Here is a 12,489-nt window from a genome sequence, read left to right on the forward strand (position 1 = left end):
ATATATATATATATATATATATAATCATGAATGCTGCTGCTAGACTCATCCACCTTACCAACCGCTCAGTGTCTGCAACCCCCCTCTGCCGATCACTGCACTGACTTCAAATCGCTCAAAGGATAGAATTCAAAATATTAATAACGACTTACAAAGCCATCCACAGCTCTGCCCCCGGCTATATCTCTAACCTTGTCTCAAAGTATCACCCTAACCGTCCCCTCCGCTCTTCCAAATACCTCCTGCTTTCCAGGTCCCTCATCAACTCCTCCCATGCTCGCCTCCAGAACTTCTCTCTAGTCTCTCTCCATCCTCTGGTACTCTTTACCCCAACCTGTCCGACTATCTCCCTCTCTCTCATCTCTTCAGGGAAGCCTATCCCACCTCTAACTAACAACTGAACCATCACATTCTCAAACAATACATCCCTACACAGCTACCTCCTCATGTATCACTTGCCCGTCCCTTTTAGATTGTAAGCCCTCAGGGGCCCTCCTTACCATCTTGTCTTGAATTGTATTGCAATTGTAATATCTTCCTTCCTTATATTGTAGAGCGCTGTGCAAACTGTTGGCCCTATATAAATCCTGTATAATGATATATATATATATATCAGTGCAGGACTTTCTTATTATTATGCTATTATTATAATACATGATTTATACAGCGTATTACAATATAAGGAAGACATTACAGTTACAAAACAATTCAAGACAAGATGCTTATAAGTCCTTTCATATAAGAAAGCACGGTATTGCCTGCTTGCTTGTTGGCAGGCTGTGCATAACAAACCAGGTGGTCCCATCTCTGCCAAGAGAAAGAGAGAGTGTGTTACCTGTCCCTTTAAAGCCCAATTGAAGCTTTGTAATTTATTACTATATTGCATATAGGCTGCGTGAGTTGCAATAACTGAGGGCTTCTTTCTTCTTTTTAACAGTCATGTTTGCTAGCAACTTGCTTAACCCTGTGCTGGCAGCTTGCCAAATCCCTGAGCACTGTTATTTGAAGCACAGAGCAGGGGGAATGTCATAGCACTGTGCCCTGGGTTAAGCAGCAGCCTGACTCTCTAGTTTGCTATTTTAATGTTGCAGCAAATAGGACTCTTAAAATGTGAAAAAGAAACCCTCAATTATTACTGCATACACCATATAATAGTGAAATGGTTCAGCATTCCATTGAATTTTTCATGTTAATAGATTTTTTTGACATTCTCTAACCATCATGCTCCCTACAGGAGGATATGGGGATGACATACGATGAGCTCTCTGTCTATGGAAAGCTGAGAAAAGTAGTCAAAACTGGACCGTACAGCATGTTCTGTAAACTGCTGCTCATGTGGAGGGCGATCTCACCTAGACAGGTAAATACAGGGTTTGATGTTCACTTTACAAGATTAAAGGAGAACTATGAGGTGAGTGCTTTTCACTCACCTCATAGTTCTTGCCGACCTGTGACAATGAGACTGTCACAGGTCGGCTCAGTAGATCGGGAGGTGAGCGAACACATAACCGGCGTTCGCTCACCTCTCGATCCTGTCACGGCTCTCTGCCGTGACAGGGGAGGGGCTGGATTCCCCCCTCCCCGCTCCGATCCACCAGCGCTGACTGGCGGAACGGACGGGGGAGGGGGGCGACTACAGCTGGCTCTGCCTCTAGATAGGCAGAGCCAGCTGTCAGTCATGCAGCTAGGCGGATCCCGGCACAATTGTCGGGATCCGCTTCAGCTGCGGCGTCTCAGTATACCGCGAGCAGCAGCACGCAGTATACTGCGGCGTCTCAGTATACCGCGAGCTACAGCTCGCGGTATACTGAGCCTTGGGTGACGGGAGGACGCTAGTTTGTGTCCTCCCGTTACCCTAAGGAGAACTATGGGGAAAATACTTAACCCCATAGTTCTCCTTTAAAACACCATCCAAGACTTTTTGGAGTGGGAAAGAGGTAGACCTTCTCTCTGTTCTTATTGTTTCCTGTGTTACAATTAGTGAGATTTCCTCTTACTACCTGGGCTGGTGACAACCAGCAATTAAACAGGGGAACCTGAAAGAGATTCGGACCCTTCTCCACACTATCCTAAAAAGAAACCAAAGTTGTTTTGGATTTGAGCTTTCAATGGTTAGGCCACCCAAAGTGATATTTTAGTCATAGGTGAAATCATTCCCGGGAGTGGCTTGCATGTTCCAGATAATTCTTCCTGCGATCATTTCTCACTCTGTTCCTGTTTACCTGCGAGTTTGGGTATTCCTGCCACCTTTCTGCGTTCCAGGACCTCCTATTATTCTCCATAGTATAAAATATATAAATAAGCCCAACAGGGTTCAGAGGGAAATTCTCATAATGGGCACAGCAAGTGTGCAGACCTAGCACGGAGATCTCACCAATAAAATCCCTGAGAGAGAGACGCAATGTGGCCAAAAGTATGTTGACACCTGACCATCACACCTACTATATGGCCAAAGGTATGTGAACTGCCCTCCAAATATTGAATTCAGGTCTTTTCAGTGAAGGGTTCTGTTGATGATACAACACACAAATGAATTGTAAACAATTGTGTGTCCAACATTGTGGAAACTTTTGGAGAAGACCCATTTCTGTTCCAGCATGAATGTGCCCCTGTGCACACAGCCAGTTTCATAAAGACATGACTTGGTGTGCAGGAACTTGGGTGGCCTGTACAGAGCCCTGACATCACCCCACTGAACAACTTTCGGATGCATTGAAAAGCAATTTTCAAACCAGGTCTTCTCATCCAACATCAGTACGTGACCTCACATTGCTCTATTGGCAGACAAGGTGCAAATTTCAAGAGAAGCACTTCTAAATCTTGTGGAAACCCTTCTCAGTAGAGTGAAGGCTGTTATAGCTGCAAGGAAGGGTAACTCCATTTTCATGGTGATGGTTTTGGAATAGGATGTCCAACAATCTCGTATGAGTGTGATGGTCAGGTGTCCACAGAGCTTTGGCCATGCAGAGTATAAATCATTTGTCAGGTGGTTTAACTTTACAGTGGCTTCTAAACTCTTACAGGGTTATTCACAAAAGAGTGAAGAGTTTGGAGAAGGCCGGAGAAGTGAACAATCTAGGCCAACATAGCTGAACTGGAAAAATTCTCCAATTCAGCTCACTTTCCAGTTCAGCTATGTCGTCCTAGATTGTTCACTTCTCCGGCCTTCTCCAAACTCTTCACCCTTTTGTGAATAACCCGGCACAATATTAGTTTAGGGTGATATGATCCTTAAAAATGAACTACAGTCTCTTTCCCCCCTATTCATTCTTTTTTTTTGATGCCCTCTTGCCTGTGAAGCTCGGTTCTCAGCCCAGCTTGCACTCTCTCTCTCTCTTCTGGGTTCAGGCAGCCAGACTCCAGATGGACTGTCTTCAGGTTTGCCCACAAGCCTCTGTGTTTCCCTGCTCCTGCAGTCTTCTGGGATATGTAATGTAGATATCCCAGGAGGCTGCAGGAGGACGGACAAGCCATTCTCGCCTAGGGTGGCAACCAAATTAATAAAAAAATGTATACAGCCCCCACCCCAAAAAAAGGCTTTCTCAGATTGGGGCAAGGAATTTATGTCAAAAGAGAGAGCAAAGGTCTGTTTTTAATGGTCCATATTGGATATAATAAAATGTATTCGCATAAAAACCAAAGACTTAACCACACATGTGTGGTTCAGTTCTGAATAAAAGTGGTTGTGTGGAACCCGTCAAATAAACTGTTGCCTCTGTCCATTTCATTTCAGGTAGCTGAGAAAGTGAAACATTTCTTCAGAATGTACTCCATTAACAGACACAAAATGACAACCCTGACGCCTGCTTACCATGCCGAGAGCTACAGCCCGGATGATAACCGATTTGACCTCCGACCTTTCCTATATAATGCATCGTGGACGTGGCAGTTCCGCTGCATCGATGAACAGGCAGGTCTTTTACCATTGCTGTGACTGCATAAGAGTTCTATTAAGCCTTTTATAATGAACCTGTCATGAGAGATATACAGAGACTGCCAGTGCAAACCTCCTTCTACAAATTCTATATACCTTGCTTTTATACTAGGTCACTGACCTGGGCCAAGTATGCAGATCATGAATGTTACAGAAAAGTCAGAAATCCTTATCTGCATATTTGTTCAGTGACTCAAATGGGGTCTATTTATAAACAATTTGCATAGCCAGTTGCCCTACGAATTTCTGTAAATGTTCGTTCTGGGCAAATGGATGCACAAAGTGATCATTCTTGTTATATATTCTTTAGAATTCAAATGTATTTTCGAATGTCATAGTGTAATACAACATTATGGCCACTAGATGGAGCTGATGAGCATAGGAAATAAGTATTTGTTTCCCACACTCCTTACACTTGCAGTGTATTGATGTAGAGAGCGGTGCTGATGTTATTAGCTCGTCTCTCTGCATCATCCAGGACCGCTCATCACCAGGATAAGAAGACAACCCAGCATGTCATGTGACCGGCCAGTAGACCTCAGAAAAAGATAAGTTAAAAAAAAGAAAATGCTGCTGGGGCGGCTGCAAAATAGAGGGAGGAGGCCTGTCGATAGAACTTGTCCCTTTTGTCTTGAATGGACATAGTGACAGATTCTCTTTAACAGACACAGTCATTTATATTGCTGTAATAAAACAATTTTCCCACCAAAATGTATTTATTTATTTAGGAGAGGAGGCAATATCCCTCTGACCGGCAGTGCCAAGGGAGGATGGAGCCGGCTTTCTTTCAAATCCGGAAGCCAGGCAGTGGGTTATGTCCCGCCTCCTGGCTTCCTGATTGACTAGGAAGCCAGCTTCACTTGTTAGCACCTCATGACCCGCCGCCTGGCTTCCTGATTGATCAGGAAGCCAGACAGCCTTGTCAAGTGAAGGTGGTGTTCTTTTTCGATAGAACACCGGCTTCCCAGGCAATCGGGAAGCTGGGCAGCGGGTCATGACTTCCTGAAAAATCGGGGCCCACGGTATCGGTACTCCGTATTGGCGTGTACCTAAAAACATATCGGTATTTGTACTTGATACCGAAAAACCGGTATCATTGCATCCCTAGAAATTAGCATTAGTTGGTAATATATATCTTAGTTACATAGTATTTGAGGTTGAATGAAGACATAAGTCCATCAAGTTCAACCATCTTGAATGCCATCTTTTTCTTTCAGGTTTCTTCTCTGGAGGAACATAAAAAGGGTGAAGTTTCTGATGTGGATTGATGAGAACGGACTCCGTTCATCCCTTTCTTCTTGTAATAAGACAAAAGATCAGAGGGTCACTGCACTGAATATTGATATTTAAAGAACAACTCTAGTCAAAACTTTACTTTTCTAGTTTTGGATAGAGTGGTGAGGGGTTAGAACCACTGTAAATCTGGCTTTTGGTGTACCAGGTCTGGACTCAACCGGACTGGACATTGCAGGAATCGCCTGGAAATGTCCTGATGGGGACACTTACCGACAGACATTAAAACCTGACATGATTCTAACCCTTTAGCACTCTATCCAAAACTAAAGAAAATCAAAGCTTTGGCTGGAGTTACACTTTAAAGCCAACCTGGTGTCAAATGTATCTTTTCATGTAAAATGGATGCATATTTAGTAATGTGTAACTCTGACATTTACTGGTATTTATACCTTTTAAAAAGATCACACTACTACCTCTGACCGTGTCTTTGCCTTTTCTTTCTTCCAACAAAGGCGTCCTAGCAAGCAATGACATCAGTGTCCACCGCCCCTGCAGTCAAAGACAGCAATAAAAACCTAAGATAGGTTTTGACCTTCCCCAGTTCTAAAAGATGTGTTTTTATTGTCATATGTTTCTCCACTTGAGAGATTTCCTCTCACTTCCTGTCTCAGTGACCTGATGGAAATCCTACCCTATTGGGACCCAGACAGCAATTATGACCTCGAGAAGCAATGGGTTAGAAGCACTGACTCCAAAGTGGGTTTACTCTCATAGTGTGAAGTGGAATATTTGATGTGGTGTGCAATGACTACAGTTAGACTGCTCTAATACACAAACTTGCCTCTCGGAGGTATTTTGGCTAAAATCAAAAAGTATTAGAAGAGAAGAAGAGGCACACCAATGATTTGAGATATTGTATTTGAACATTGTATATCAGGAAGAAGTTAACAGTCTGGAGTTTTCTTTTTTGCCAGAGAGCCATTATGCTGGCTCCATCAGGCCATAGGGATTCCTGATCTCCTCAACAGTCATAAAGGTAGAAGCAGCTTTCAAGTTGGGAATTAATCTTGCGGGATATGATATAGGTCCTTGAAGGGCTCAGTATGGTAGAGGTCCTAGGAGTATCTATCTTAGAGCAACTTGCTAGATCAGAATGAAGTAACTCCTCTCTGTGGTAGACAGCATTGGAGTGTTGAGCGTAGAGCTGTCTTCAACAGACTGAAGAATAGGTACAGGGCCTGGGAGTAAGCTAGGCTGGCTCCATTGGGCAGTAGGGATTCCTGATCTCCTCAGCAGTCATAAAGGTAGAAGCACCTTTCAAGTTGTATGAGGGAATTCATCTTGCAGGGATATGATGTAGGTCCCTGAAGGTCTCAGTATGGTAGAGGTCCTAGGAGTATCCATCTCAGAGCTACTTGCTAGATCAGAATGAAGTAGCTCCCTCTCTGTGGTAGATATCATTGGAGTGTTCAGCGTAGCGCTGTCTTCAACAGACTGAAGAATGGGTGTAGGGCCTGGGACTATAACAGGCTGGCTCCATCAGGCAGTAGGGATTCCTGAACTCCTCAGCAGCCATAAAGGAAGAAGCAGCTTTCAAGTTGTTTGAGTCTTGCTAAAATATTCAAAGTTTTGTTGTATCAGATTAAGCCCTCATTCACACGAGAAACGGGCGGCCCGTACAGATCTGTGCTGCGTGCACGGCCGTATCGGGCCGCTCCCGGGAAGGACAGGTGCTGCTCCTGGGAAGGACAGGTGCATCTGTCCTTCCCGGGATCGGCCCGATACGGCTCCATGAAGAAGTTGGTGGTTGGAGCAGTTAGCCGGTATTCGAGTTTCCTCATGATCATTGCCTCCATAGTCCACATGCTGGTCCAATCCTGAGGTAACTGCTGACCCCATCCAGTGACAAGAAGGACTATAGAGGTGAAAGGTTGTACTGATTGTTCAGCTGTTTTCCCACCAAAAGATATGTCACCAATCCTGTGCTCAGCTGACTGAAGGTCTGTCCAGCAATCGAGGTAAATCTTCCTAGCAACAGCAGGGAGCTTGTAACCTGAAAGACAAAGCAGAAAGAACCAGCAAAGCCGCCCCACAGAGACATGAACTGAACAGACACCCTTCCTTACATTGACCACCAATATAAGGGGGCATTCTTCCTTACATTGACCACCAATAAAATGAGGCCTTCATCCTTAGACTGACCAGCATTAGGGATATCCCACTGATACTTACTATGGTATGGTGTTTATTTTATTCCACTTCCAACGATGATGCCTATGTTATCTCACCGACACCAATGATGGCACTTATTTTATATATAGCTGAGCTCCTGGAATGATCTTGTATGGCTACCTACGTTGGCACGCTTGGCTCAATGAAAGTATCCATATCTGATCTCCGGAGGGCTGCTGAGGATGCTGAGAATCACTTTATTAGTTAACACTGGTCTCTTCCGTTTGGCTGTTCTAGTGGCTTCCCCTCCACACACTAAGCACAGGGAGCCGCCAGCTCGACTCTGTCACCATTCAGAAAATGCCTTATATTTTTCTCAATGAATTGATGATGTTCTCTAATTGCATGAAGTGGCGATCGTGATGTCATCCACCCCTCCTCTCCACCCTGAAGATTAAGCTTCTCTTAAAAAATTTTATGCTTCAGTGACTGACATTAGGACATAATTTATCCTACCGATACTGCTTATGTTTTTTTTTTTCATCCAACTGACACCAACAGAGTATATTATATCTCACTGACACCAATCATTGGGCTTATGTTGCACCCACTGACACCAAACCAAAGGGGCTTTTCTTTTTAGAATGATCCTTTGTACTGAGGTTTATGTGTGTTTTGTGAGTATAAAGGACTGTGTTATATGTAGGACTGTGTTACGTACTCCTGACACTGCATGTTACTTATTCTTGAGCAGATTAGGCTAAGGTTTTATTTCCCCATACACTATAAAGCCCCTCGCACTCTTAGCACAGTTTAGCCATGCCAGATATTAGTCATGTTGCATGTAGAGCACCTCATCATTACCTCATCATGCTTAAGGTATAGAGTCGATGTCACTGCCAATGGACAGCGCGGGCACAGTTTCCCTGCTCGTGCGAGTGCCCACACGAGCGAGGGCTGAGAGGACTTTTAAAAACGCCCACCCGCATTCAAGAAGTCGCTGGCCGGCTGTTAAATGACAACAGCCGGACAGCAGCTGATTAGAAAAGTCCTACAAGCCAGGGGTCCAAACCAGTCAGGCAGTGTGGTACCACGGCAGCAGGAAGAGGTGAAGTATAGGAGCAAGCATGAGGTCCGGGATGGGCAGCAATCAGACCATCGGGCATAGATGGCCGAGCCGGGCTGAACAGGCTGATTATGTTCGGCCCGGCCCACCGGGCAAGTGTCCAATATGCCCAATGACCAGTCCGGCCCTGCTAAGGACACAAAAGCGCAGCAGCCGGGTCTCCCGGGCGCTGCAAATACAGGCATATTTTATGTCATACGCCATATTTTTACACCATACATGTCCATGTGAATGAGCCCTCAGTAAATCAATGGTGTCATCTCCGATTTGTCAATGTTTTCTCTTTTCTGTAGATCCCTGATATTCACCTGTCATCAACCTGTTCATGTGAATCCGTCCGGACACCTGCTGCCTGTACACCGCCATGACTAACGGGATCAGTGACGCAATGCAGATCTGTACAATTCACGGATGACCCTCCCCTGTGATCGATTTTACGCTTCACTGACAGAGGCCTGCGTATCTAAAATGTTTATATCTATAATTAGTAAATCATGATTTAATATCATTTGTTAAAAAAAAATCCAATTTGGTGCTGATTTTTCTTAGAACTTTATGTGACATTTCACTGTGATGCAGTGGTTTAATGCGGTGGCATCACTGGCAGCATTGAGAGAGTCTCTATGATTAAGCCCGCTGGGGTGAAACCCATCAGTGACATGGTGACATGATCATGTTGGCCTCTGGGTTGCAATAAAGATTTTAAGGTGATGCCAGCAGTGTGCGGCTCCAAAGTTCAGAGTTCCCAAGGAGCACAGCCAGGGCCAGATTTACTTTCTCTGCTGCCCCAAGGCCAGGTTCCTCAATGCGCCCCCCTGTATGCAGGCTGCATACAAGTGATCTTGGCGCCATCGCCGAGATCACTTGTACAAAACAAGCGGTGGCTTCCCCGCTGTACATTTAGCTCTGCTTGCCGAAAGCAGGGCTAAATGTAGAAAATTACTACCCGCCCGGTGCCCAGAACTGCATGTCCCGAGCGTCGGGAGATAGGAATGCCCGTGTTTTGAAAAACTGGAATTTTGATGTTGACAAATGCACAGATGTGAATAAGGGCTCAGGGCAGGTTTCCTGATGGTCACAACAGTTGATTATGCCTGCGTAATGTGTGTCTGAGCAGCCGCTTGTATTCCCCATTGGGAGGGCGTATGACAGGGAGACAACAGTGGACCATGTCTGTGTATTATTATTATTACATAGGATTTATATAGCGCCAACAGTTTGCGCATTGCTTTACAATATAAGTAGGACATTACAATCACAATACAATTCAAGACACGATGTTAAGGAGGGCCCTGCCTGTGAGGGCTTACAATCTATAAGGGAGGGAAGTGATGCATGAGGAGGTAGCTGTATGTAATGTGCGTCCATTGAAAGGGCTTATGCCAGGGTGACAACAGTGTGCACTGCCTGCATAATGTACATCCATTGGGAGGGCTTACAACAGGGTGACAACAGTGGGCCATGCCTGTGTTATGTGCGTCTATCGGGAGGGCTTATGACAGGGTGACAACTAGACATGTGCACTGCCAAAAAATTTGTTTAGTTTCGTTTCGTTTTAAATTCGGATTTGTGTTATTTTGTTTTTCGGGATTCGGGTGTGAAAGTCAACTCGGTTTCGGAATTCGGATTCGGACGAAATTCGTTAGCGGTAGTTCGTTCGAATGTTCGTTTCGTTTTCGTTTCTTATACGTTTCATCCATTCGTTGGTTCGTTTGCAGCAAAGTGACATTTAAGGGGGAAAATGTTTTTCTCCTCTAATGTCACTTTGCTCCAACGAACGAAACGAATAAGAAACGAAAACTAAACGAACGTTCGAACGAACTACCACTACCGAATTTCGGAAACGGAAATTCGGATTTGTTTGCATTCGTTATTATCTGTAATTCGGAATTCGGATACATCCGAATGTCCGAATTTCCAAACATTCGTCCGAATTTAGATTCGGAACGAAACGAATCGCACATGTCTAGTGACAACAGTGGACTATGCCACGTAATCTGCATCCATTGGGAGAGCATACTGTATGACAGGGTGACAACAGTGGACCATGCCTGAGTAATGTGTATCCATTGGGAGGGAGTATGACAAAATATAAACAATGTACTGCGCCTGCGTAATCTGCATCCAATAGGAAGGCTTATGGCAGGGTGACAACAGTGGACCATGCCTGTGTAATCTGCGTCCATTGGGAGAGCGTATGACAGGGGGACAACAGTGAAGGGATAATATTAGTAGACATGCGTTGCAGAAGACATATAGAGGAGCTGGAAGTTTCACACCCCAGGTTTCAAATGCAAGAAAAAAAAGGGTATTTCCACAGTGGGGTGTGCGAGGACCCAGAGGGGAAAAGAAAAAAAGGGGGCTTTTAAGAAACAAGTCCAGACCTCGTGTATAAAAATCTTAGAAGTACATTTATTCAATAAATCGTTGTATACATTATTTGAGATAAAAAACGGAATACAAAATCATCAATAAAAATGCTTTTACAAATGCAGGTTCACCGAATGGTGACGATACCGTGCAGTTACGATGTATATGGTTGTTTGTTATCAGAATGGTATAAACGCTCCTGTAAGTCCCTACATGTTTCGCCCCGAAAGGGCTTCTTCAGGGGAGAGAGACAATTCTATGGGAGATATGTGTCATATATGTGTCTTCACCGTCAGTTAGTCAGGGAAGCGAGAATATAGTTGAAAAACTGCTTCAAATACAAACAAGGGATTGGTTTTGTCAAGCATGAACCGCCACAGGTAAACACAAATTGAGGGATCGCGTCGGAGACAGCACCCTGTAGTCTTCAGGAAAAACAGACAGCCGGCATACTAGACTTAGAGGTAGTGAAGTTCTGCTCTTGCCGTGTGTGGTGTTGCTGTTTCTTTCCCAGACATCTGGGGGACAACAGTGGACTATGCTTGCATAAGCTGCATCCATTGTTAGAGCGTATGACAGGGTGACAACAGTATATTATGCCTACATATTCTGCGTCCATTGGGAGGGCTTATGACAGGATGACAACAGTATATTATGCCTACATATTCTGCATCCATTGGGAGAGCATAGGACAGGGTGACAACAGTGGACCGTGCCTATGTAAAGTGTATTTATTGGGAGGGCTTTTGACAGGGTGGCAGCAGTGGACCATGTCTGCGTAATCGCGTCCATTGGGAAGGTTTATGGCAGGTCGACATTAGTGGACTATGCCTGCGTAATCTGTGTCCATTGGGACGGCTTATGACAGGGTGACAACAGTGTATTATGCCTACATAATCTGCATCCATTGGGAGAACATATGACAGGGTGACAACAGTGGACCGTGCCTGTATAAAGTGTATTTATTGAGAGGGCCTATGGCAGGGTGACAACAGTGGACCATGCCTGCATAATCTGTGTCCACTGGGAGAGTGTATGACAGGGTGACAACAGTGGACCATACTAGCGAACCCTGCATCCATTGGGAGAGCTTATGACAAGGTGACAACGCAGAAGAACCATTAGAAGACAAGGACCTTTCATGGCAGGATCACCAGACATTTATTTTCATGAAAGCTGCAGATTCCCAAATATTGAAGATGATGTTCGAAATCCCATTAACAAGTTAAAGTTTATATGGGATTTTAGTGATTGGGTAACATATACTTTAAATAAAAGATTTTGGCTGAATAAATATATAAGAATTGTGTAAAGTGAGGATTTATGGCATTTTATTTCATGAATGGAGCTTCTCCCTGGCTCCTCCCGGACGTGGCCATTACCAACGGAAAATTACAATTTGCTCCACCTTTAGAAGATGAAAAGTCCACCACCATAATTACTACATCCAAAAATAACATGGTTAATCCCCTTACCCACCTCGCCCACTGCTGCATCCCGTGGATGGCCCCCTGCACTGATACCATGTGACAGGTCAGAGCTGTACTAAAAGATCATTGGCTCCTTCCTGGCCAGAATGTGAATATAAGCGGGGCCTCATGCTGTGGTGTCAAGGAACGCAAATCCTACATTGGATAAGTATAGGAAGACG

The 12,489-nt window shown here is 44.6% G+C and overlaps 1 protein-coding gene across 2 annotated transcripts in view; it reads left to right on the top strand.

The window, feature by feature from the left end:
- NADSYN1 (NAD synthetase 1) overlaps nucleotides 1-5,219 on the top strand; it is a 29,488-nt gene extending 24,269 nt beyond the window's left edge. For both annotated transcript variants that reach the window (XM_018554515.1, XM_018554516.1), the window contains 2 exons: nucleotides 3,734-3,910; nucleotides 5,152-5,219. In XM_018554515.1, the coding sequence (XP_018410017.1) occupies nucleotides 3,734-3,910; nucleotides 5,152-5,202 (228 nt within the window). In that variant the 3' untranslated portion in view covers nucleotides 5,203-5,219. The remainder of the gene's footprint in view (nucleotides 1-3,733; nucleotides 3,911-5,151) is intronic.
- Nucleotides 5,220-12,489: the final 7,270 nt, after the last annotated feature.

The sequence above is a fragment of the Nanorana parkeri genome, unplaced genomic scaffold, assembly GCF_000935625.1.
Source record: "Nanorana parkeri isolate BGI_ZX_2015 unplaced genomic scaffold, ASM93562v1 scaffold163, whole genome shotgun sequence".
Lineage (NCBI taxonomy): Eukaryota > Metazoa > Chordata > Amphibia > Anura > Dicroglossidae > Nanorana > Nanorana parkeri.